Source organism: Elephantulus edwardii, unplaced genomic scaffold, assembly GCF_000299155.1.
Source record: "Elephantulus edwardii isolate Elephantulus edwardi_28Jun2011 unplaced genomic scaffold, EleEdw1.0 scaffold00096, whole genome shotgun sequence".
Lineage (NCBI taxonomy): Eukaryota > Metazoa > Chordata > Mammalia > Macroscelidea > Macroscelididae > Elephantulus > Elephantulus edwardii.
The window spans coordinates 12543101-12567344 of NW_006399846.1; the positions used below are offsets into that span (position 1 = coordinate 12543101).

At 37.3% G+C, this 24244-nt stretch overlaps 1 protein-coding gene and 1 pseudogene across 4 annotated transcripts in view; both read left to right on the forward strand.

Annotated features, from left to right (window-relative positions):
• BCL2L13 (BCL2-like 13 (apoptosis facilitator)) overlaps positions 1 to 24244 on the forward strand; it is a 107398-nt gene that overhangs the window by 32798 nt on the left and 50356 nt on the right. The window contains exons 3-5 of one of the 4 annotated variants that reach the window (XM_006891336.1): positions 3878 to 3985; positions 7894 to 8050; positions 12015 to 12084. The exons of 1 other annotated variant lie outside the window; for it this stretch is intronic. In XM_006891336.1, coding sequence (XP_006891398.1) covers positions 3878 to 3985; positions 7894 to 8050; positions 12015 to 12084 — 335 coding nt within the window. The remainder of the gene's footprint in view (positions 1 to 3877; positions 3986 to 7893; positions 8051 to 12014; positions 12085 to 24244) is intronic. 2 more of the 4 variants (XM_006891338.1, XM_006891339.1) reach the window with 2 other exon arrangements.
• LOC102854025 lies at positions 18850 to 19435 on the forward strand (annotated as a pseudogene).

The window sequence follows — 24244 nt, forward strand, 5'->3', positions numbered from 1 at the left end:
ACAGTGTTTAGCATCACAACAACCACGAGTTACCTCTCATGAGTTACAGCAAATGGATAGACCAGTGCTATACCACTTAGAAGAATGTTTGACCAAATCCAATTAAAACCAGGCCTGAATTATTTTGACATTCTTGAACCCCTTCAGCTGAAACCAATCCCAGACTCTTGGCATGATTGTGACACTCTTACCTGTGTCCCAGGGATGTGAATTTTTGTGGAATATAGAAATTGACCCCCTTGTTTTATAAAAAATTTCATGTTCAAGTGAAAAATTGTGCTTTCTACTACTGAAAACATTTAATGAAGAAAGCTTTATCTACTGAAAAAGTAAATTGTTTTACAATGAAGCAAGAACTTGAATTTAGTATGCAAGCTTTTCCAGCCTTTTTTATGCTTTTATATCCAAAAATTTCCCCCCAGTTGACCTGGAGGCCCTGGTCCAGCTTAGTCTTTGGAGACAATCTCTTTCTTCTTTCTCCATACTTTGATTAGTCTTCTTGGTTCGTGTCGTTGGAGTTCTTTAGGATTGATCATCAACTTCTCCACATTAAGTCAGGTCACTCAGTAATATGAAACTATAGATCAGGTCCCTCTACAATACAGTATTGTATTTGAACTGAATGAAAGGACGGTATTATGTAATGAGTGTGGCTATGTGGAAAGAAGCCCAGGAGGAGGAAGAAGGAGAGTGAAATGCTAGTCAAATGTTTTAACCATGGTTTGTGGAATCTGGAGACTCTATAAATGCATAAGATTGCTTAAATAACATTCTTGGAAGAGTTAGCCTTTATCCCTAAGAGACTAAAGCAAAAAGGCTTAAGAACACTGTCTGATATAGTGATTCTCTCTTTCTCATTGCCACTAAATAACATTTGATTTCTAACTGATCCTCCATTGAGTTTCTAGTCAGAAAATCACATAGGAATTTGGCCATCTTTCTCTGATGGAATGGATACTGGATTCCAATCTTCAGAGATATATGGCCTTTGTGTTAATGGTGCAACTCCCTACAAACCACGCCACCGGAATTCTTTGATATAGTGATTTAGGAGATCATTATTCTAGTTACAATATTTGGCTTTTGTTTTGCGTTTTGGAGTCTGTATTTCCTAAGTACCATCATAAACTGCTTCTTGAAATGGCTGAACACTGACCAGTTCCTTCTGGTGCAGTGACTCTTAAGGAATGCATCCTTCCATGTTCTTTTGATTCTTCTCTGTCACTTAGTATTTGGCCTATAGAGTTCTTCAGTATTGCTACTTAAGACTTGCATTTTTCCCCCCTTCAGTTCTTTTAAGTTGATCATTAAGTGTGTTCTTCCCTTTTGGTTTTCTGACTCATTTTTGCACATTTGATTATTACTTTTGTCTTCTTGAGCCTCCCTTTGAATTGATTCTGATATTCAGCTTTTTTACTTCCTCATTTCTTCCATTTACTTCAGCTACTCTTATGTTCAAGAACAAATTTCAGAATATTTTCTGACGTCAGACTAAGAAACACTAGGAAAAAGCACCTAATGATCTATTTTCTAAAAAAAAAAATTGGCTAGTGAAGCTTTATGAGTAGCAGTAAAAGATTGTCTAATATGATGCCAAAAAATGAGCCCCCAAGGTAGAAGACACTCAGTCTGCCTCAGAGTAGAGTCTTCCCTCATCATGTCGAAAGAATAAAGCTCTCAGGATCTTCATTTGCTGATTATGGCACAACTCAAAATGAGAAGAAACAGTTTCAAATGTCCGTTAGTATCAGGATGTAGAATGTATGAAATGTGAATTGGAAATGTGTATGAAGGAAAATGGAAAGTTATCTAACATGAAATGAACCACTTAAAAGATCAGTGTCTTAAACATTAGTAAACTGAAATGGATTGCTGTCACTATTTTGAACCAGTCTGTTATGTCAGGAATGACAAGTTGATGGTGAATGACATCATACTTACTGCAAAAAATTTTTAAAAGTCTTTATATGGAAGGAGTATGCAGAGTCACTGTACTAAAAGGAATTAGCTGACACAGAATTATTTCATGAAACAACGTATGAGCAAGAGCCTGTGGTGATGAAGAAAGCAATTCAAGCTGGTGATGAAGAAAAAAATTCAAGCTGCTCTGAAAGAATTGGCCAAAAACAAGGCCCCACGAATTGATGACATACCAATTAACATATTTCAGCAAACAGATGCTGCCCTGGATGTGCTCATCAACTTGTGCTAAGAAATCTGGAGTATAACCACCTGGCCAGCTGACTGGAAGAGATCTATATTTTTTTCCATTCCAAAGAAAGGTGACCTGACAGAGTGTGGAAATTATCGAACAATATTATTGGATCGTTCAAGCAAGATTCTGCTGAAGATTATCCAAAAAGGATTGGAACAGCACATCAACAAAAAATAGCCAGAAGTGCATGCTGGGTTTAGAAGAGGCTTTGGTTCTGTGGATATTATAGCTAATGTTAGATGAGTCTTGGTTGAACACCTGCTGAAGGATCAGCTATGGGTCCAACTTGATGAAGGCAGCTCTCATGGTTGAGTGATAAGGAGTTTCACTGGTACATGGTTTGAATTCACCAACTGTAGGAGAAAGATGCGCAATCTCCTCCCATATGATTAACTGTTTCTGAAAATTCCCTGGAGGGTCAGCTATTGGATCGGTTCTGACATGATACACGACAGGATCAGTATGGGTGAAGTAAAATAGAGTAAGTGGATGATCAGACACTATAGGTATTGTACTTAATATTTATGAATAAAAATGTATATGATGGATTGATTTAAAAAATGTATTTTGTAAATTTCACTCAGCACAAGTTTTTTTTAAAATTTTATTTATTTATTTTTATTTTTTATTTTTGTGTGAGTGTACCGTCAAATCAGATCTGACTGGTACAGGAGGAGATTGTCCCTCCTTCCTCAGCAGAGCATCTGGTGGATTCGAAACGTGCGTCTCTGGGATTGTAATTGCAGCTCCTTGCCACTAGGCCACCAGAGATCCTCAGCACAAGTTTTTAAAAAAGAACATTTTAAAATCTTTTCTGAAGTACAGTGCTATCCTTGAAAGGATACACTTAGAGAAGGAGGACCATTATTCAGATATACGCACTACTGTTAAAGATGAAGAAATTAAAAATTTTTACTAACTTCTCTTTAAATTTGATCAAACATAATATCAAGGTGCATTGGTAATTACTGATGATTAGAATATAAAAGCTTAGGCTATTGCCACTTGTGGGCTACTTTGAATAGTGCAACAGTGAACATTGGTGAACAAGTGTCGGTTTACATGCTTGTTTTCAGTTCTTTTGGATATATACCTAGGAGTGGAATTACTGGGTCATAAGGCAGCTCTATATTTAACACACTAATGATTCCCAGATTGTTTTCCATGTTAGGCTGTACCATTTTATAATCCCTTCAGCAACAGATGAAGTTCCATAAATGTTTTTTATTTATTTATTTTTTAAAAAATATATTTCTTTTTCATTTTACATTAGTTTGCATACAAAGTCTTTTTAGTAGAAATTCATGGCTTGTATAGGAGAGGATTTATGCTTGGTCATCCAAATTGTTTCCTCTGAGTTAATGATTAATGTTTTTCTAAAAGTTCTGCTCTCTCTGTTGTTGGCAGAACTGTCTAGAAAGATGAAGGCTTATTCTGCCATTTCAATACTTAAAAGACTTCACCACCAGAGACAGGCTTAAATATTTCTACTAAGACTTTTCTTTGAAATACGATTTTAAAAAATATATCTTAACCTCAATAGATATAGCCTTGACAATGAGTTTTGATTATGCATTTTTTGACTTAATGGTTAAAATACTGTGGTATTTAAATAGCTTTTCACTCCTATGGATCTAGTAACTTTGCTGTTGTTGCTTTTAGGGCTACAACTAGATACAGTTTCACAGTCTGTGGATCAAGAAGTTCTAGTAAAAGTTAAAACTGAAATTGAAGAAGAGCTGAAATCTTTGGACAAAGAAATTTCTGAAGGTCAGTTTCTTTTTCTTTTCCTTGTTAATTACTAGATTTCCATCATATGGAATCTTATGGTTTGCTTATTGCCACTTTAACTAGATTTTTGCAGTAGATATTACAATTGCAGTATACATACTTCATTGATACATGATTATAGTGGTAAAATGAGAAGGTAGCCTTTTTCTTTCCTATGGAATGTTTAAAAAGTTTCTCAACTATACCAAACAATTCAGATGTCACTCTTTCTAGAGTTAAGTAATGGACTGAATGATCCTGTTAAAGTCCTTTCCAGTCAGTATAGCATAATTTTGGAATTGTCCTATACCAGTTTGCAAGTACCAGTGCTATTTTGTTGTTTGTTTCCATTAAATACCATGGTTTAAAATTAAGAAAGGTGTGCATCAGAGTTGTATCCTTTCTCCATGCCTATTCAGTCTGTAATGCTGAAAGATTTATTTGAGAAGCTGAATTCTGAGGAAGAATGTGGCATCAGGATTGGAGGAAGACTCGTTATCTTCATTATGTAGATGACACAACCTTGCCTTGCTTGCTAAAAGTGAGGAGGACTTGAAACACTTTTTGCAGAAGATCAGAGACTGCATCCTTCAATATGGATTGCATCTCAACATTAAGAAAGTAAAAATTCTCTAGTTGGAGAAAAGATTGAAACTGTCAATTGCTTCATTATATCTTACTTGGATCTACAATCAGTACACTTGGTACCACAAGTCAGGAGATCAGGAGACTGGGAAAGTCTGAAGTAAGAGATCTTTCTGAATTACTGAGAAGCAATGTTGTCAGTTTGAGGAGTAAGGTTTGTCTGATTCAGGCCATGGTTACTTACTGTGCTGCTGCGAGCTGGACAATGAATAATAAGGATGAAAATAATAAGGTTGAAAAAGAACTGACAACTCTGAATTGTGGTATTGGAGAAGAGTACTGAATGTACTCATGGACTGTCAAAAGAACAGATATATCTTAGAGAAAGTGCAGCCAGAGTGCTCCTTTGAGGCAAAGATGACAGTGTTTCATCTTTGGACATGTTACTAGGAGAGACTGTTCATTGGAGAAGGGATGTCATGCTTGGGAAGGTAGAGGGATGGTGAAAGAGAGGGAAGACACTCAATCAGATGTTTTGACACAGTGACTGCAGCAATAGATACAAGTAAGTCAGGGATTTTGAGGATGGCACAGGATAGGAAGGGTTCAGATCTGTTGTTCATAGGATTGCTATGAGTCATACTTGACTTGATGTCACCTAACAACAATTGCCATTAAGTCAGCCCTTTATTGATGATGACCTTTTTTGTGCATTGGGATTGGAGCACTTTGACACACACACACACACACACACACACACACACACACACACATATATAGAGAGAGAGAGAGAGAATTTACTGGTTGGTTTTTACAAGTAGATTGCCAGGTCTTTTCTTCCTACTCTTAGTCTAGAAGCTCCATTGAAACCCATCTGTCATAGCAACATTGTAAACTTGCATTGACTGATCAGTGGTGGATGCACTTGAGGTTCACTGGCTGTCTGGAAATTAAACCCTAGTCTCTTGCAAGGAAGATGAGAGAATTCCATATAGATAGTTGTAACATCACATTGTAAGCTCTCCCCTCTAACATACACACACAAAATGTTTTCAGTCCCCTACAGTGCTTTATTATTCCAAAGCACCAAAGGCCAAGAACTGAAAGCAATATCATAGGCTTTAAAAATAGTTATTTTACAATCATTTCTCTTGATTAAATGAATAGTTACTCACTTAATATTTGGATTGTTTCCTGTTTTTTCTTACATAAATAATACTTCTGTGAGTCCAATATATAGCCACACAAAGCTTGTTCATGAATGTGCTTCATTTTTATGTATTTCACATACCATTAAATTCACCCTGCTTTCCTTTTACAAAAATGATTGTTAGTTCTTAGAATTAAGTACAAATCTCATGCCTTACTTGCATTCTCTGCCTTGTACCTCATTTGTGTTTTGGTTTTTTTGTTGGTTTTTTTAAATTGGTTTGCTTACAGTTCATATACATTGTGTTATGTATACACTAGTTCTCATTCATATTGTGTTTCACACAATCTTTCTCATGCATTATATTTTATAAATTTAATCACCATTGGTCCTTGCCCATCATTACCCTGTCTTTTCACCTGGATCCTTCCTATTTCCTTCATCTGTCCCCACCTCCCCCACCAAACTGTGCAACCCTGTGGTTTTGCCCCTATGCATCCTCACCCCTCTGTTTCTACCCCTCCCCCTGCCCCTGCATTCCCATACATGTTTTAGTAGTTATCCTCCTATTTTTCAATAATGGTCTTACATAGTATTTGTCCTTATAAGACTTGAGTTAATTCACTCAGCACAATACTTTCCAGTCTCTCCCAAGTTATGTAGTATTTTTTGAAATCAGTGCTCCTTAGTGCTAATTGAGAAATTATGGTACATTCACACAATGGAATACTATGCAGCACTCATTTGTATTTTAGAACAACGACTGTGCTTCACCTTCTTATGTTGTTGTATACCGTCAAGTGAAAAACCGACCCGTAGCTGACCCTCCAGCAAATTTTCAGAGGCAGTAAATTGCAGAGGAGACTGCTCATCTTTCTCTTGTGGAGCAGCTGATGGATTAAAGATAACATACATACCTTAGGGTTGACAATACAATTTTTATCTTTAAGCTACTCCCTATAGTTCTGTATAACATGAAGTTAGGAGGCAAATCAGCTGGTAATTGGAATTGGAAATAGAGCTCTTCTCTGCAACTTTTTATGCTTACTACATATAGTTCATAATTAATGAATTTATCCATATGCAAAAATACCAAGTTTGAAAAGGAAACTACTTGATGATTCCCTTAAAATAATATCACTAGATTAGAATCTGGCTTATGAAGTGCCACATAATAAAGGTAAAAACAAGATTTTATCAATGATTAAGAGATTAATAATGAAGCCAGAAATTGCTTCTCACTATGTTGTTGTTGTTATGTGCCATTGAGTCGCTTATGACTCATAGCAACCCTATGTACAACAGCCCTGAACTCTGCTCCATTCTGTGCCAACCTTATTGTCTCCAACACACCTGTCCCCACCACCCCAGTGACTGAATCAGTCCATCTCATCTAGGGTCTTCCTATCTTGCACTGTTCCTCTACCCTCCAAGCATGATGTCCCTCTCCAAGGACTGGTCCCTTCTTACAATATGCCCAAAGTATGTCAGACAAAGCTTCAGAATCCTTGCCTCCGAGAATTAGTCTGGTTTTATCCTCTCCAGGATGAACCTTTTTGTTCTCCTAGTAGTCTATGGTATATTCATTACTCTAAATCAGTCAGTAGTGCTATGTGAAATTGTGTAGTGCATTTTAACCTGTCAGTTTAGTCATTTTGTTTTCTTCAGGCAAATATTTCTACCAGTTTTTTTAAAAAAAACCTTGAGTATCTCTAGTGCAGCAATGAATGAATGGAAATTCAAAATCTCTGTAAATTTTCATTAGAATGAATAATAATAATAATAAAAAATTTTAAAAAAGGAAACAACAAAAAACCCAACCGTTGAGTATCTCTAAATGGAAGCCTTAAGAATATTTGTACTAGGAGCTCTGGTGGCTTAGTGGCAAGGAGCTGCACTGTAATCCCAGAGGCACATGGTTCGAATCCACCAGATGCTCTGCTGGAGAAGGAGGGGCAATCTCCTCCTGTACCAGTCAGATCTGATTTGACAGTACACACACACACACACACAAATATATTTTTTAAAAAATAGAAGTATTTGTACTCCAGTAAAGGTTAATATCCATAATAATTATCAAACATTTTTATATGGTCTTTTTCCCAGTAGTAAGTAGATGTCTTTTGTAGCTTTGATGTTGCTTATTAAGCTAGATTTTTTTTTCTGCCTTTAGCCTTTACCAGCACAGGCTTTGACCGGCATACTTCGCCAGTGTTCAGCCCTGCCAACCCAGAAAGCTCAATAGAAGACTGCTTGGCCCATCTTGGAGAAAAAGTTTCCCAGGAACTGAAAGAACCTCTGCATAATGCATTGCAAATGCTCCTAAGCCAGTGAGTTACCATTGCTGAGTGGGATCGTGCTTCTCTCAGTAGCCTCTGCATTGATCACATAGCCTAGGAGTGGCTAAGGCTTTATCTTGGGTGCACAGTGTCACTCTTTTGCTTACTTACTTTTCTTTGGTTTCCCTAGCACCTGATTTTGGTTTTAAGTAACAGCTTTGCCATCAAAGTCGTGATTCAGTTACTTAGCTTAGAATGAATAATTTTTATTTATTTGTTCAAGTATCAGGTTTCAACAAATACTTATACTGAGTTGTAAGTTCAGGTTATTCCATTTGTCCTACTTTTTGTTACTGTACACTGACTCACATAAATATAATAGCAAGAGTTTATGTATTACATTGTAATGTGAAAGTAACATTGCCACTGTATTTTAGGTATTTAGATATTGCTGGACTTTGGAGTTGCACATCTGCCCTCATAGTTACTACTCTGCCCTCATAGTTACTACTTTCACCGTCTTACAGAGTGTTTAGCTTCTAGCTGTGGTTTTGACAGTCATGAAGCAGGTTACAATGAAAGTGTTAAAATAACATGAAGTAACTTGCTGTAAATGTCAAAGAATTTCCCAAAATTCTTTGCTGAGAATCATTAAGAAATTGATATAAATTAGTGAGCTCTGGTGGCCTAGTGGCAAGAAGCTGCACTGCAATCTGAGAGGTGAGCAGTTCAAATCCATCAGATGCTTTGCTGGAGAAGGAGGAAAAATCTCCTCCTATACCAGTCAAATCTGATTTGACGGTGCACACACACACACACACACACACACACACACAAATAATAAAAATAAAATTAAAAAATTAAAAAAAAAGAAATTGATATAAATTAGAAAAAGAAATGTTATCTTAATGAAGATTGACAGCTTTCTAGAACAGGCTGAAAACAACTTCACTGAAAGGGCTAAAATTCAGATGAGGAATGACTTTTAAAATAGTTCCTTACTTTCAAGCAGGTAAAGTTTATAGTTGACTATTTGTTAGAAGGATTATTGGGTTTTAAGAAAATTCTTTTTCTTTCTACATTTTCTAGTGAGATTTAGACTTCTTTAATCTTATATGTAGAAAATTAAAAAGATGTAGAGAAACAAATACAGGTGTCAGAAAATAAAACTTATACAGGAGGTTATGAATGATACCATTGATATTTCAAAAAGTGTTCTATAAGCTGTAAGATCCCCCCCCCCAAAAAAAATAGATCCCACTGAGGTACTTTATGGGTCTTTGAGAGATCTAATGAGTGAGTGAGAGATCTAATCCAGTGAATGAGTGGGGTTTATTAGGGCCCTTTCATTCTTTAACAAGAACAGATATAATTTCATCTACTTTATATACTAAGGAGTCATATAGATGTGAATAAAGAAATCTGTCACTTTATAAAAAAAGAAAAAACCAATATCCCAGGACCGAGAAAGGCTTCAAAAAGCTGTATTGGAAGTGGGAGTAAAGTAACAAAATAGAGGTAGAAGGTAAAAAATGTTGTGTCCAAAGCTGATGTAGAGTTTGTGACTTTGATCAAACCACTTCACTCTTTATATCTCAGTGTATTTTTATTCATCTGCTAATTTTAATTTTACTGAGAAGAGCACTCCAAAGAACCATATTACATAGTTTTTTGGGTTTGTTTTTTTTTTTAAAAAAGAAACAACTCAGTATTGTTTCTTCATTCCATTTCTTATTCTACAGGAGAAAAATGATACTCTTCTCACTGCAAAGTAAATTATACTTAAAAATTGTCTTGGATGAATAGATGTTTCTGATTATATACCCCAGACAAGTTCATTTATAGGTAATTTTTTTCCATTTTGAAAGTTTTTAAGCTTTATTAAGAATTTCTTAAAAATTCCTTAAAAATAACTAATTTATGATGAGCTGTACAGATTGAAGGCAATATCTTTTAAAGCATAATCTCATCCAGACAAGTTAAAGTGTGAGATTAATTCTGAAATTCTCATGTGGTTTTCTTAAACGTTTCAAAATACCCCTCTGACTCCCTTTTCTTCTTAATTCTAATATCCCATTAGGTAGGGCTGGTAATCCATCTACTTATCCTTCTATCCATTAGATTTTCTTCAAATGTTTTATGTATCGGGTTAATTATGTGCATGTATATGTGTACATATGATATTTCAAGTTATGTTTCATTCTGAAAGATGCTAAAGTACTTTATCCAGATAGACAAGCTACCAGTAAGGACTGCAGTGACCACAGCAACATGAAACAGTTCAGGAAAGGAAATGAAGGGACTGATAAACACAAGTTAAGCTTCAGGGATAATACAGGTAGGTAGTCTACATAATGTCTGCTGAACTTCATCTAGTACTTAGCCCAAGTGTTCTAAGAGATGCAAGGTTACTTTAATGGAATTGTGCTATTATTAAGAAAGTAGTACATAGTACCATACCATTAAAAAAGAGATCATCTCTTATATCTCTTTTAGCATTACTGCAGTATTGATTTGTATAAAAGCATACCTGTATCACTAGAACAATTTTCTGAAGAATCTGAGTCAGCTCTGTCCAATAGAAATACAATATAAGTAGCATATGTAATTTAAATTTTTCTAAAAACCACATTAAAAAAATACAAATGAAGTAAACCTAGAGTAATTTTAGATGTTTTAATAATATTTTTTATTTAATCTAGTATAGCTAAGATATTATCATTTCAGTGTGTAACCTGTAAAACAACGTATCAATCTATTTTGCATTCATTTTCCCCCCAAGTCTTTAAATTCTGCCATGTGTATTAATTGCACCATATCACTAGTCACATTTCACAATTTCTGTCTACACAGCCATGTGTCAGATTGTCCTAACTTGAAATGAGAACAGGGTAACCTTCGGAGACAGGATCAGATTAGCTGTGAATTCCTACCTGGCAACTTGTCAATTGTGTGTCTTGGAATAGTCTTATTTTTTCCTGAGTCCTTAGAGCAGAAAATGCTCTTGGAATGAAATTTTTAAAATCTGACATAAGCAAGATTCCTCTTTCTTTTTTATGTGTGTATAAATACCTTGCAAAAAGTGGAGAGGGTTAGCTTTATGGTGCTTTCCTATGTTACTTGGTATCAAGTACTGTTCCCCCCCAATTTGCATATGAAAACCAGGGGTTGGAATGTAGAATTTAAATTCATTCAACAATACTTAACAATAATTAAGTTTGATTATCTCAGTTATTTTAATTTAAGGTATGAGCAGGATTTACATGGGAGTACTCAAAACAGTGGTCTGGTGGCCTGGTGGCAAAGGAGTTGCACTACCAATCCAAAGGATTGAGATCCACTTTAATGGAATTGTGCTATTATTAAGAAAGTAGTTCATAATACCATACCATTAAAAAAGAGATCATCTCTCATATCTCTTTTAGCATTACTGCAGTATTGATTTGTATAAAAGCATACCTGTATCACTAGAACAATTTTTTGAAGACTCTGATGCTCCTCAAGAAAAAGATAGGCAGTTTCCTCCTCCGTGATTTATAGTCCCTGAAAACCCTCTGTGAGTCAATTTTGACTTGATGGCAGTATGTTTGGGTTTTGAGAGGGTTTTTAAAAAAAATCAGAAAAGGTTATCTCTACAACTTTAAATAATAAAATTTAAAATTAAGTTCAAATTTTTATATTTATATACACACACACACACACAAAACAGTTTTTAATTACTTATATTAAAAATTCACTTAGTTTTCTGCAGCATAGAAATTTATCCACTTTAAGCAATTACAAAAATGTTTCTGGAAGTATTCATCTTGGTATATTCCTGTTCTCCCAAATGTTTGCATTGTATCTTAGCCTACAGAAAGTTCTTGGAAAAAAGTGCCTATTAAGTGCTCAAAGCCACATTTCATTAAAAATCATGTATCTTGTCACTTTAGAAAAAAATTTAACTGTGTATTGATTCCTCTGAAAATTGAGAATTTTCCTTCTTTGACACATACTTTTTAAAAAATCTCTACAGGCCAGTGACATATCAGACATTTCGGGAATGTACATTGGAGACCACAGTTCATGCCAGTGGCTGGAATAAGGTATTAACCTCATTTATATTTTTTCTTACAAGATTTTTTTTGTGTTTTAGTGACAAAGTGCAGGAGGAATTGCTCACAGCTTATAACAGAAAACAAGAAGAGCTATTAGCATATAAATAAAGCCAACTGTGTTTGAGTGAAATATTTTCTTAACTTTGAAAGATTCTTCCTTGTCCCCAAACATGTCTCCCATAGTATATAACACTTTCTTCCTGTCTACCTTGAATTTCTTCATTCTTCTATATTAGTTGTGACATTTATCTCCAGATATATGTTGAAATGTGCCTGGGGAAAAGAATAAGGACTTCATCTGAGAAATAGTCTCTTTTTGATTCTCTCAAATGAGTAATGCCATTTTTGTTTCATAGTTTACAAAATGTCTCTTTCTATCATCACAGCCATCTGTTGTGTAGGGCAAAATGGATTTCATTGACTTTTAATTATTTATTTACTTAGTTCAAATGAATAGAGAATCAGAAATATTAAATGACTTACCTGGTGCAATAAAAGCAACGGTAATCTGGGGAAGACTGAGTCCAACCTCTACTAACTCCACATAGGAGACTGTCCCCATCAGTAACATGCACAATAACAAACATAGCTACAAGGTCAGACATAGCCACCACACCTCAGACCCCAGGCTCCTACACCTGCTTCTGCCAGTCACTGGGTCTGATAGTTGTTGCAAGTTGATTCACAGACTTGACTTTACTCACAGTTGTGGGTTTTTTTTAGGGGGAATAGTTTGAGAGGGTAGGAGAGAGAGGCACACTGAAAGTCTATGTTTAGTGACCAGCAGCCCCAGGTCAGATATACAGCAAGACACATTTCCTCAACTAATTTCAACCACTTCACATTCAACAACTGAAACTCCAGGTTTTGTCCAACACACAAATGCAAGAAGCTTTTGGTTCCCCTAGTTGTCCAGCAAGCTTTGTCTCTTGGCAGTCATAAGTCAGCTCTTTCTTCAGTTACCCAGCAAGCAAAACCTTTATCTCTGGTTCTGTCTCCAGGGCTTCCTCTGGCAACACCTCCCACAGTCTCCACAGTCTGGCCAACTCTCTTCGCTTATGTTACCTCACAGCTGTTGATAATGGTGAATCATGTTTCAGCGGTTAAGGCAGTTGGATACTGCGCCTCCAGGGGAGTTAAGGCAGTGGCTAAAAAAGCCATTTTCAGAAGTTGTAACTACACTCAACATCCATTGACTAGTAAATATTGTAACTAATACTACAATGTAGTATTAATTAGGATCTGCTAATTACAATTTCAAAGTTATTTTCTACTAAACCACATGTTTTATCCATTTTCTCAGGCTCTATTGTCTACTTATCACCTTGGAAAGGCAGTTAGCTTAAGGCTATGTAATATATAATGCCTAAGAACAACATGTAGGGCTCTTGCTGGCATAGTAATTATTCAGCTCCTAACTGAAAGGTTGGTAGTTCAAACTCTCCTCCTGCTCTGTGGGAGAAAGGAGTGACAATCTACTTTTGTAAATATTTATAGGCAAAGAAACCCTGTGGGGCAATCCTACTGAACTTTGGATTGTTACGAGTTAGAATCAGTTCTATGCAGTATTTGAGGTTTTTTGTTTGTTAAAGTCCATATGAGAAAGAAATGTGGTTTTTAGTGATACAGCTCTAGAGAGTAATAAATTCAGTGAAATTATTTAATAAGTAGTCACTTTTACATGAAATTGTTAATGTTCTAGGTCAGATGATGCGATCTTTACACACATCGAGATATATATACATGAAATATATTATTTATTTTGATACTTTATACAGGCTTTGGAGGAATTATCACAAGATAATTAGTTGTATAGGCTTTGAAATCAGTCTTCGTCTTGTTTTGTTTTTGAACTAGTCCTATTTTGAATCTCATGTTTACCATAGACTAGATATATCTCTTTATTAATTAAGCTCTCCAAGTGTTAATTTTTTGGCATTTTATGTAAATAGAATCATATATATGATTTAAGTGTCTTTTATATTTTGGATTAACTCTTTTGTATCAGTTTTACTATACTGGTGGTCTAGTGGTAAGGAATTGCACTGTCAATGCAAGGCACATGGTTTGAATCCACCAGTTGCTCCCCGGGAGACAAATACAAATGGACATTCAACTCCTGTGTGGTTCACTGCCTCTGAAAACTCCTTGAAGGGTCAGCTTTGAGTGGGTCCCAACTTGATGGTACACAGTAATAACAACAATTAATTTACTTACACTGAGCTCCGGTGGCCTAGTGGTAAGGAATTGCACTGTCAACCCAAAGGCACAGTTGGGTTTGAATCCTCCAAGTGCTCCACAGGAGAAAGATGGGCAGTCAAGTCTTATGTAATGACTGCTCTGGAAACCCACTGGAGGGTCAGGTATGAGTCAGTCCCAACTCAACAGTACACAACAACAATAATTTATTTACGTCCATTGGGCTGTTAAAGGAGCAAACAAATATGGCTTAGAGAAAGTACAACCAGAGTACTCCTTTAGAGTACACATACTTTGAGCATGGTATTGTTGTTGTTGTTGTTGTTGTTATGTGCCATCAAGTTGCTTGCGACTCATAGTGACCCTCTGTACAAGAGCCCTAAACTCTGCTATATCTTGTGCCAACCTCATTGTCTCTGACACACCTATTCCTGTTACTCCAATCACTGAATCGATCCATCTCATCAAGTGTCTTCCTCTCCTGTGCAGTCCCTCCACTCTCCTAAACATGATGTCCCTCTCCAAGGACTGGTCCCTATTTGCAGCATGTCCAGAGTATGTTAGACAAAACTTCAGAATCCTTGGCTCCAAGGAGCAGCTTCTTCACCCTCTCCAGGACAAACCTGTTTGTTCTCCTAGCAGTACATGAAATATTCAACACTCTTCTTCAGCACCACAGCTCAAAGGCTCAATTCTCTTTCTATTATCCCTAGTAACTTTCCAGCTCTCCAGTTGTATAGCACACAATTGCAAAGAGTATAGCCCGGATCAGGTGCACCTTAGTCTCCAGCCTGATGTCGTTGCTCTTCAGTACTCTATAAAGAGGTCCCTGACAGTTGACTTTCCCAATCTAATTCTTGATTTCCTGGCTGCTGGTACCAACAGTGTTGACTGTGGAGCCAAGCAAACTAAGCTGTTAATGATCTCAATCTCTTCTCCATCCATACTGATGCTACCAATTGGCCCAGTGGTGAGATTCTTTGTTTTCTTGATGTTGAGCTTCAATCAATATTGAAGGCTGCAGTCCTTGACATTCTGCAGCAAGCGCTTTGGGTCCTCCTCAGTTTTAGTAAGCCAGGTTGTGTCATCTGCATAACGCAGGTTGTTGATGAATCTTCCACCAATTCTGATGCCACATTCCTCCTCGTACAGCCCAGCATCCTGGATGATCTGTTCTATATACAAATTGAAAAGGTATGGAGACAGAATACATCCCTGGTGGACCGCCTTCCCAATTTTGAACCATGCAGTGTCTCCTTCCTCTGTTCTAATGACTAACTCATGGTCCAAGTATAGGTTTTGCGTAAGCACAATCAAATGTTCTAGGATTCCCATTCTTCTCAGAGTCAGCCACAGCTTGTGGTGATCCACACAGTCAAAAGCCTTTGCATCGTCAATGAAGCACAGATACACATTGCTTTGGTATTCTCTGCTTTCTGCCAATAACCATCTAACATTAGCTATAATATCCCTAGTACCATGACCTCTTCTAAACCCAGCCTGCAAATCTGGCAGTTCTCTGTTGATGTGTTGCTCCAGTTTTTTTATAGCATAATATTAGGGGAGGTCATTCCTTGGAAAGAGACATCATGCTTGACAAGGTGGAGTGTCAGTGAAAGAGAAGAAGCCCCTCAACAAGGTGGATTGACACAGTAACTGTAACAATGGGCTCAAATATATCAGAGATGATCAAGATGGCACAAGACAAGGAAGGATTCAGATCTGTTGTTTATTAAGTCGTAGTTAACAATTTACTTATAAATAGAATTTTATCTTGTAGAATTTCCTACTTTCTGGATTTTATTGACTGTATCCTGAAGTGTTACTTAATATATTTCTCTGTACTTGTAGGTAGATACAGAGGCCTGATCAAATTCAGGTTTAATCTTTTTTGGAAAGAATAATTCATTGGTTGTGTTTTGTATTGCCTAGCATATCACAGTTGATGTTAGGCAAGAATACAACATTTCCCTGTCTTGAGACATTCTCACAGTGCTATATTGGAATCCATTATTGTAGCCCGTGTCAGTCTATTTTGTTGTAGGTCTTCCCCTTTTTCACTCTCCTTTGCTAAGCATGATACTCTTCTGATGATTGGACCCTCCTGAAAACATAACCAAAGCATGTAAGACACAGTCTTGTCACCTTTACTTCTAAAGGAGCACTCTAGCTATGATTCTGCCAAGACTATATATAGCCAATTGTCCTGTTCATTCTTCTGGAAGCCATTTGTGTAATCAGTATTCTTTTCCAACACTATAGTTCAAAAGCATCATCAGTTTTTCTTTTTTTTTTATTTTTTTGTGTTATTATTAGTGTGTGTGTGTGTGTGTGTGTGTGTGTGTGTGTGTGCCGTCAAATCGGATCTGACTGGTACAGGAGGAGATTGTCCCTCCTTTTCCTGGCAGAGCATCTGGTGGATTTGAACTGTGTGCCTCTGGGATTGCAGTGCAGCTTCTTGCCACTAGGCCACCAGAGCTCCCCTGCATCAGTTTTTCTTTGGTCCTCCTTAGTCATTGGCGAGCTTTCACTTACATATGAAACAATTGAAAATACAATGGCTTTGCTTTTTAACACTGGACATAATTAATGTCTTGATGGATTTTATGTTGTCTTTTGAACCATAAGGACATTGTTAAAATCTTATCAGTAATTGGTACCAGCAGTCAGGAGATCAAGAGATATATAGAATTGGGATAGCCTCCTGTCAGGGATCTCTAAAGAGATCTGTCTCTTAAAGAGCAGTGATGTCAGTTTAAAGACTAAGATGCATCTAATTCAAGCCACAGTCTTTCCTGCTATACATCTGACAGCTGGACAGTGAGGAAGGATAGCAGGAGAAGAAGGTGTTGGAGAAGACTGCTGAATATCCTATGGATTGCCAAAAGAACGAGTAGACACGTCTTGAAAAAATTACAATCAGATTGCTGTTGGGGGCAAGGATGGCAAAGCTTTGTCTCACTTATTTTGGACATGTTGTTAGGGCATGATATTATTTCTTGGAAAAAGACATCATGCTTAGAAAGGTAGAGATCAACAAAAGGCAGGAAGACCCTCAGTGAGATGGATTGATGCAGATTCTGCAACAGTGGGCTCAAATGTGTCAGGGATGATAAGGATGGTGCAGGACAGATGTGTTGTTTTTAGGGTGCTATGAGTAGTACTTGATTCCACTTAATAACAAATTAACAACAAATGATAATTTAATACAGATAGAATTTATGGACTACGACATTTACTACAATTATTAAAATATTTGGTAGCCAAGTAGTAAGTTGATGGGCCAAAATATGTAATTAATCATTATAAATATCTATTCTTTTGGAAGACACCCTCAGAGCTACAAATAGTTGTGCTTTAGAACTATACCAGGCAAACACACATTTTTTTTATTTAAATAAAAGGGTACATTGACTAAATTTAACTGAGACTAACTTACTGGAGAAAGCGACCACAGCATGTAAGAGATGTTGGGGATTAGATAAGTGTGAGAGTAAAGATGTGCCAGTGGGGGTGATCTCTTTGTGATGCAGTGAGTCTTTGTAACTTCCAAATGACTAGGTTGTTGTTGTTATGTACCATTGAGTCACTTGTGACTCATAGTGTCCCTATGTACAGTAGCTTTGAACCCTTCTCTGTCTTGTGCCGACCTTACTGTCTCTTACACACCTACCCCCATTACACCAGTTACTGAATCAGTTCATCTCATCAAAGATCTTCCTTTCTTTCACTGTCCCTCCACCCTCCCAAGCATGATGTTCTTTTCCAAGGACTGGTTCCTCCTTGCAACATGCCCAAAGAATATCAGACGAAGCTTCAGAATCCTTCCCTCTGGGGAACAGCCTGGTTTCACCTTCTCTAGGACGAACCTGTTTGTTTTCCTAGCAGTCCATGGTATGTTCATTACTCTTCTCCAGCACCACAGTTCAAAGGCATCAATTCTTCTTTTATCATCCCTAGTCATTGTCCACCTTTGTGATGTACAGCAAGTAATTGTGAAGACTATGCAGTGACTAGACGAGACTATGCAACTGTAATGTGCTTATAGCCCACCCATGGAATTGAGTAGCCAGCTAATAATGTAAATAAGGTAAATGCCATTCTTGTGGGATGAGACCTTGCCGGTGGAGTGTATGGAATTCTAATGTGGGGCTTGGTCGTTTTGCCATTCTGCTATGCTTAAAATGGAACATCCCAGAGATGGAAGAGGGGTTATCTCATTGCTATCAAGAAAGAAGGGCCGGAAAATGTTTACATACAGATAGATTTAATCTTCGAAGTTTAACAGGGATGAAAAGGGAGGGAGAAAGGAGCAAAGATTAATAATTAGACAGGTTAGGTGATGGGAAAGGCAATGTACAATGAGAAGTTGATGAGACATTATAATTAATTGCATTCACAACAATTAATGATATAATACAAATTGTGCATCAAGGATTGATTGAATGAAAACCAATTTTAAAAAGAAAGAGGAATGGGGGCCGGGCGGTGCTCCGCAGCTGTCCGCTGACCCGCAGAGCCCGCGGCCATCTCGGCCCCCCGCGACCCCCCGATATGGTGTGCGCGGGCCCCGTGGGCACGCGCCTTACCTCGTCCGGCTTGGACATATTCGGGGACCTGAGGAAGATGAACAAGTGCCAGCTCTATTACCAGGTCCTGAATTTCGCCATGATCGTGTCGTCCGCTCTCATGATCTGGAAAGGCTTGATCGTGCTCACAGGCAGCGAGAGCCCCATTGTCGTCGTGCTGAGTGGAGTGGCAGCATGGAGACAGCTTTCCATTGAGGCGACCTTCTGTTCCTGACCAACTTCCGCGAAGACCCCATTAGAGCTGGTGAAATAGTTGTCTTTAAAGTGGAAGGACGCGACATTCCCATAGTGCACAGAGTAATCAAAGTCCATGAGAAAGACAATGGAGACATCAAGTTCCTGACGAAAGGCGACAATAATGAGGTTGATGACAGAGGCTTATACAAAGAAGGCCAGAACTGGCTCGAGAAGAAGGACGTGGTGGGACGTGCACGCGGGTTTTTGCCATATGTTGGTATGGTTACCATAATAATGAATGACTACCCCAAATTCAAGTATGCACTTCTGGCTGTGATGGGTGCCTGTACGTGTTACTCAAACGTGAATCCTAATGGGAGAAGCAGTTCCTGCCACCAGATTGAGGTGAATTCTGTTGAAAAGAGAAAAATTAATATATTTGAAATGTTCTACTTTCTGTATAAAAGGACATGGTTACAGAGACGTTTTCGTCTTGTTCAAATAAATGATTCATCAGTAAAAAAAAAAAAAAAGAAAGAAAGGGGGGAAAAAAAGCCAGGAGGTTGAGAACACAGAAACAGCCTCGACCATGGGCACAAAGAGAGCTATAATATCAGAAAGATGGCAGATGGTGGCAACAAAATCAAGAAACAGGCACAAGACAGACCTGTAGGCTCCCTGGTGCACAGAGCAAGAAAGCTGATTGCCTTCAGGCAAGAACTTTCCTGATCAAGTGGATGACTTCTGGGATTTGTTGGGGAGTGACATTTGTTGCCCTTGTGAGATGTCAGGGGATTAGATCAGAATGTGAAAATAGAGCCAAGTACGTTTGTGCCCAATAGTAATACTGGAGTGGAGTGCATTTGGGTAAAAGAGCTTTGTAACTTTTGTTATCGGAACTAAAAGAACTTTGTGACCTGAGCAGTGCAGAGGCTGGGCTGAAGGCCAGAAATGAGGCATGCCAGTGAGCATGGCTGAGAGGCTGCCCTGACCAAGGAACTACATCCTGAGCATGAATAATAATGAATACTAGTCACAACCTAGTATTACTGTAATTACCTGAGCTGTTATTACTAAGTAACCTGAGTAAAAACCTAAGTATTAGTTGTTGGTTTTGTTATGTGCTATCAAGTCACCAGAAACTCATAGTGACCCTGAAGAGACCTTCTAAAAACCTCACAAATGTATGGTCTGTGCTCTTTGTGGCCATTGCACAGAATTTAAATGTGCCTTGGTTTGGCACAGTTAGTGGCAGAATCAGTAGAAGGAGAAGTAATGAGACCTCCTATGAGTGGATGCATGAAAATCTAGACTTGTTTTATTTTTTTCTTAATGATAGGAAAAGAAGGAATTTACAATATCCAATTCTTCTACATAGTGAAATAATAATCATGTTGAGGGAAATCAGGTATAGAGTTAACTCATAAAGCTTTGTGTATGGGCTCAAAAGTTTGAGGGCAGGTGGGTTTGACTGTGTAAGAAAATAGTCTGAACTGTACTTAAAAGATAAAATGCTTTAAAAAAAGCTCCTGAGGCAGGAAATAAGTAACAGAGAGAAAGTGGGACAAGTGCTGTTACATTGAGGAAGTTGCAATTAGTGTAACAAAACAAAGTATAAATGTTAGTTCATTGTTAGATGCTATTAGGTTGAGTACAACCCATAGCAACCCTATGAACAACAGATCTGAACCTTATTCTATCCTGTGCCATCCTCACACTTCCTGCTACGCTACATTGGAGCCCATTGCAGTAGTCACTATGTCAATTCACCTGAAGTTCTTCCTCTTCTTTGTTGACCCTATACATTTCCAAGCATCTTGTCCCTCTCCAAGGAATAATCCCTCCTAGCAGCATGCCCAAAGTATGTGAAGTGAAGCCTCCTCACCTTTGCCTCCAAGAGCACTCTGGCTGCACCCTTTTTTTGGCTGTCCAAAGGATGTTCAGCACTCTTCTCCAACACCATAGCCCAAAGGCATCAATTCTTCTGTCATATTTACTCTCTGTACAGCTCTCAGATGGGTAGCAAGTGATTGGAAAAACCACAGATTGAATCAGACATACCTTAATCCTCACATTGACATCATTACCCTTTAATAGTTTGGAAAAGTCCCTAATTGCAGACTTTTCCAGTGCAATATGTCTTCTGATTTCCCACTTACTCTTACCAAGGGTGTTAACAATAGATCCAAGTAAGTAAGATGAAGTTGGTAGTTTCAATCTTTTCTCCATCTGTCATGATGTTTTCTGTCGATCCAGTGGTAAGAATCTTTGTCTTGTTGACATTGAAATGCAATCCATATTGAAAGCTATATTTTTGATCCTCTGCAACAAGTGCTTCAAGTCCTCCTTACTTACAGCAAGCAAAGTTGTATCATTCTGGCTCAAAGTATATACCGGAAGACTTTCTAATTGTGCTTTATTCACTGTACAAAGGCATTTGACTGTGTGGGTCATAACAAGTTATGGCTAACATAGAGGAATATGGGAATCCCAGAGCACTTAATTGTGCTCATATGAAACCTAAATCTTCTGGTCTACTAGAAGGCTGTTGTGTGAACAGAGCAATGGAACACTGCATGGCTTAAAATGAAGAACGGAGGTGTGTCAGTGTGCGCCTCCATACCTATTCAGTCTGTATGCTGAGCAAATTATTCAAGAAGGTGGACTCTAGGAAGAGGAATGTGGCATGAAGATTAGAGGGAGGCTCATCAAATATGTGAATAGTTGAATTAAAAACTAATTTTCTCGGTAAACACACACCAAAGTTTGGAGACCATTCAGTTATTCATTCGTGGCCCTGAAGGTAGTATATCAAATAGTTTAATGTAGTCATTCAATAATTGTATGAATGAAGAGTAAAAAAGGAGGGTAGGGAGAGCTGGTCGGGGAGAGAAGTGCAGCAATGAATGAATGGAAATCCAAAATCTCTGTAAATGTTTATTAAAATTATTAAAATAAAATAAAAATTACAAAAAAAGAGAAAGGAATCATGTGCTATAACATGTATCATAAACATGTGATATGTTTATGAACCAAATAGAAAAGTTTAGTGCCCCCCCTTATAAAATGAAGTTTCATTACTATAGTTACTGTGTCTCAAGAAAAATATAATTGAGATAAGAAATCTAGGACATGATAAACATTCATAGCAAGGTAGGAGTTTTCATATGTGGATGGAATAAAAGGTTGGTAGATTCTGACTCTGGTGAATGACATCATGCTTGGATCATGTAAGAGGATCAGTGAAGAAGAGAAAGCCCCCCAGTGAAATCGATTGACATGATGATATTTGCGAATAGACTGAAACATAGCAATGCTTTTGAGAATGTCCCATGGACATGGTGATATTTGCAAGTAGACTGAAACATAGCAATGCTTTTGAGAATGTCCCAGGACTGGAGAGTGTTTTGTTATATTGTACATAATTCTATGAATTCTGTGAATTGGAACTCCCTCTCTCACAGTAAGATTCTAATCTGGAAATGAATGAGAAGAAATATTATGAATGACTAAACGGAAGACAGAGTGAAAAAGGATTGCCAGTTGATCATTGTTGTTGATTGTCATTGAGTCAAGCACAACTCAGAGCAACCCTATGAACAAAAGGCCTGAAGCCTTTCTATAACTTTCATCATTTATTAAAGTTCATAGAGTTTCCAGAGGCTTATTGTTTAGGAAGTGGAATTGATCATTAGATAATAAAATTTAAGGGGACTTGATGGCACATAACAACAGCAGCTGCCTTTTGGTATATTACAAAACTGAATTTGGAACAAAAAAGTACATTTCACATAACAAGTTTAAAATGTTTGCAAATCATTTCCCCAAGAAATAATAGAACTTAAATAACTTTAAAATTAAAATTTACATGCTAATGACATTAGGAAGCCATTCCTTACTGCTCCTGCCAGAGACAAAACACAGGGTTAGATGGAAAACAGTTTTTGGTTGTTACTATTGAACAGCATTACAAATATTCTTGTGGTGGAAAAAGCCTTAAAGCCCTCTATCCCTCTGTTATTGTTAGTAGTTTTCAGTGCACTTTGGGCTAAAGTTCTTTTGGAATGTCCAGACATGACATGTTGCATTCTTTCTTTCACATATTAATTTAGACGCCGGAATGTCTTTACCGAAAGGCCAAAGATTATGAATATGAAATATAAATTCAGTATTTTTTCTGTTTGTCCTCTTCTGCAAGAAATATTTTGATTCTTCAGTTATTGCTTTGGCAATCCCATAATAATGAACTGGAAAAGGTTTCATTTCCTTTTGCATTCCTTTTCCAGTCACGTGAAGACCTCTTGTTGTTTTAGACAAAAGAGAACACAGGCAGATAGCTTACTCAAGATGCTTAGTTCTTTTCAATTTTTTTTTTCCCCTAAAGGAGGACAAGGGATTCAAGGTGGTTTGTTATAAATTTTGGTGACTTTTTAATGTTGAGCTCTGGAGGTTTTGGTATAAATAATACTTCCCCGCATATGATAGCTTATAATTCTTACAAATTCTTACTTTCAAAGAGTTAATAAAGGCACAGGATACAAAATGTAACAAGTAAAGGAAATTGTGCAGTATTAAGTTTGTTTCCCATCCTTGCTGGCCAGTTTTGTACTTTTCCTTCCTTATAGGCTACTACTATTATGACCAGTTTCTCGAATATTTTTCCAGCAATACCAAATATGGTTTTTACACAACTGTCTAACATTTGTTTTTACACAAATAATAGCAAATTGTACACACCATTATCTAGTTTTGTTGGGTTTTTTTTTATCATTTAGTATTTCACTAAAGTAAATCTTAAGAGTTTGAGCTACAACCTAATTATTTTAGACTAGCTTTACAACATGCATGAAGATTAGCACCAGAGCTCATGAACAAACCTAATTATTTTCAATAACTACCCAGGATTTTACTGTCATGTGTCGAGTTGGAACTGACTCATAGCTGACCCTCAAGCAGATTTTCAGAGCCAGTAAATTGCAAAAGAGATTGCCCATTTTTCTCTCTTTGAGCAGCTGGCCAACATGTTTTGTCATTTGCTAGAGATAAATGTTTCAATGAATTTTCTTATATATATACATTGTTTACATGGTCTTTGCAATCACTTGTTATGCATCAGAGAGTTGGACAATGACTAAGGAGGATAGAAGGAGAACTGATGCCTTTGAGCTGTGGTGCTGGAGAAG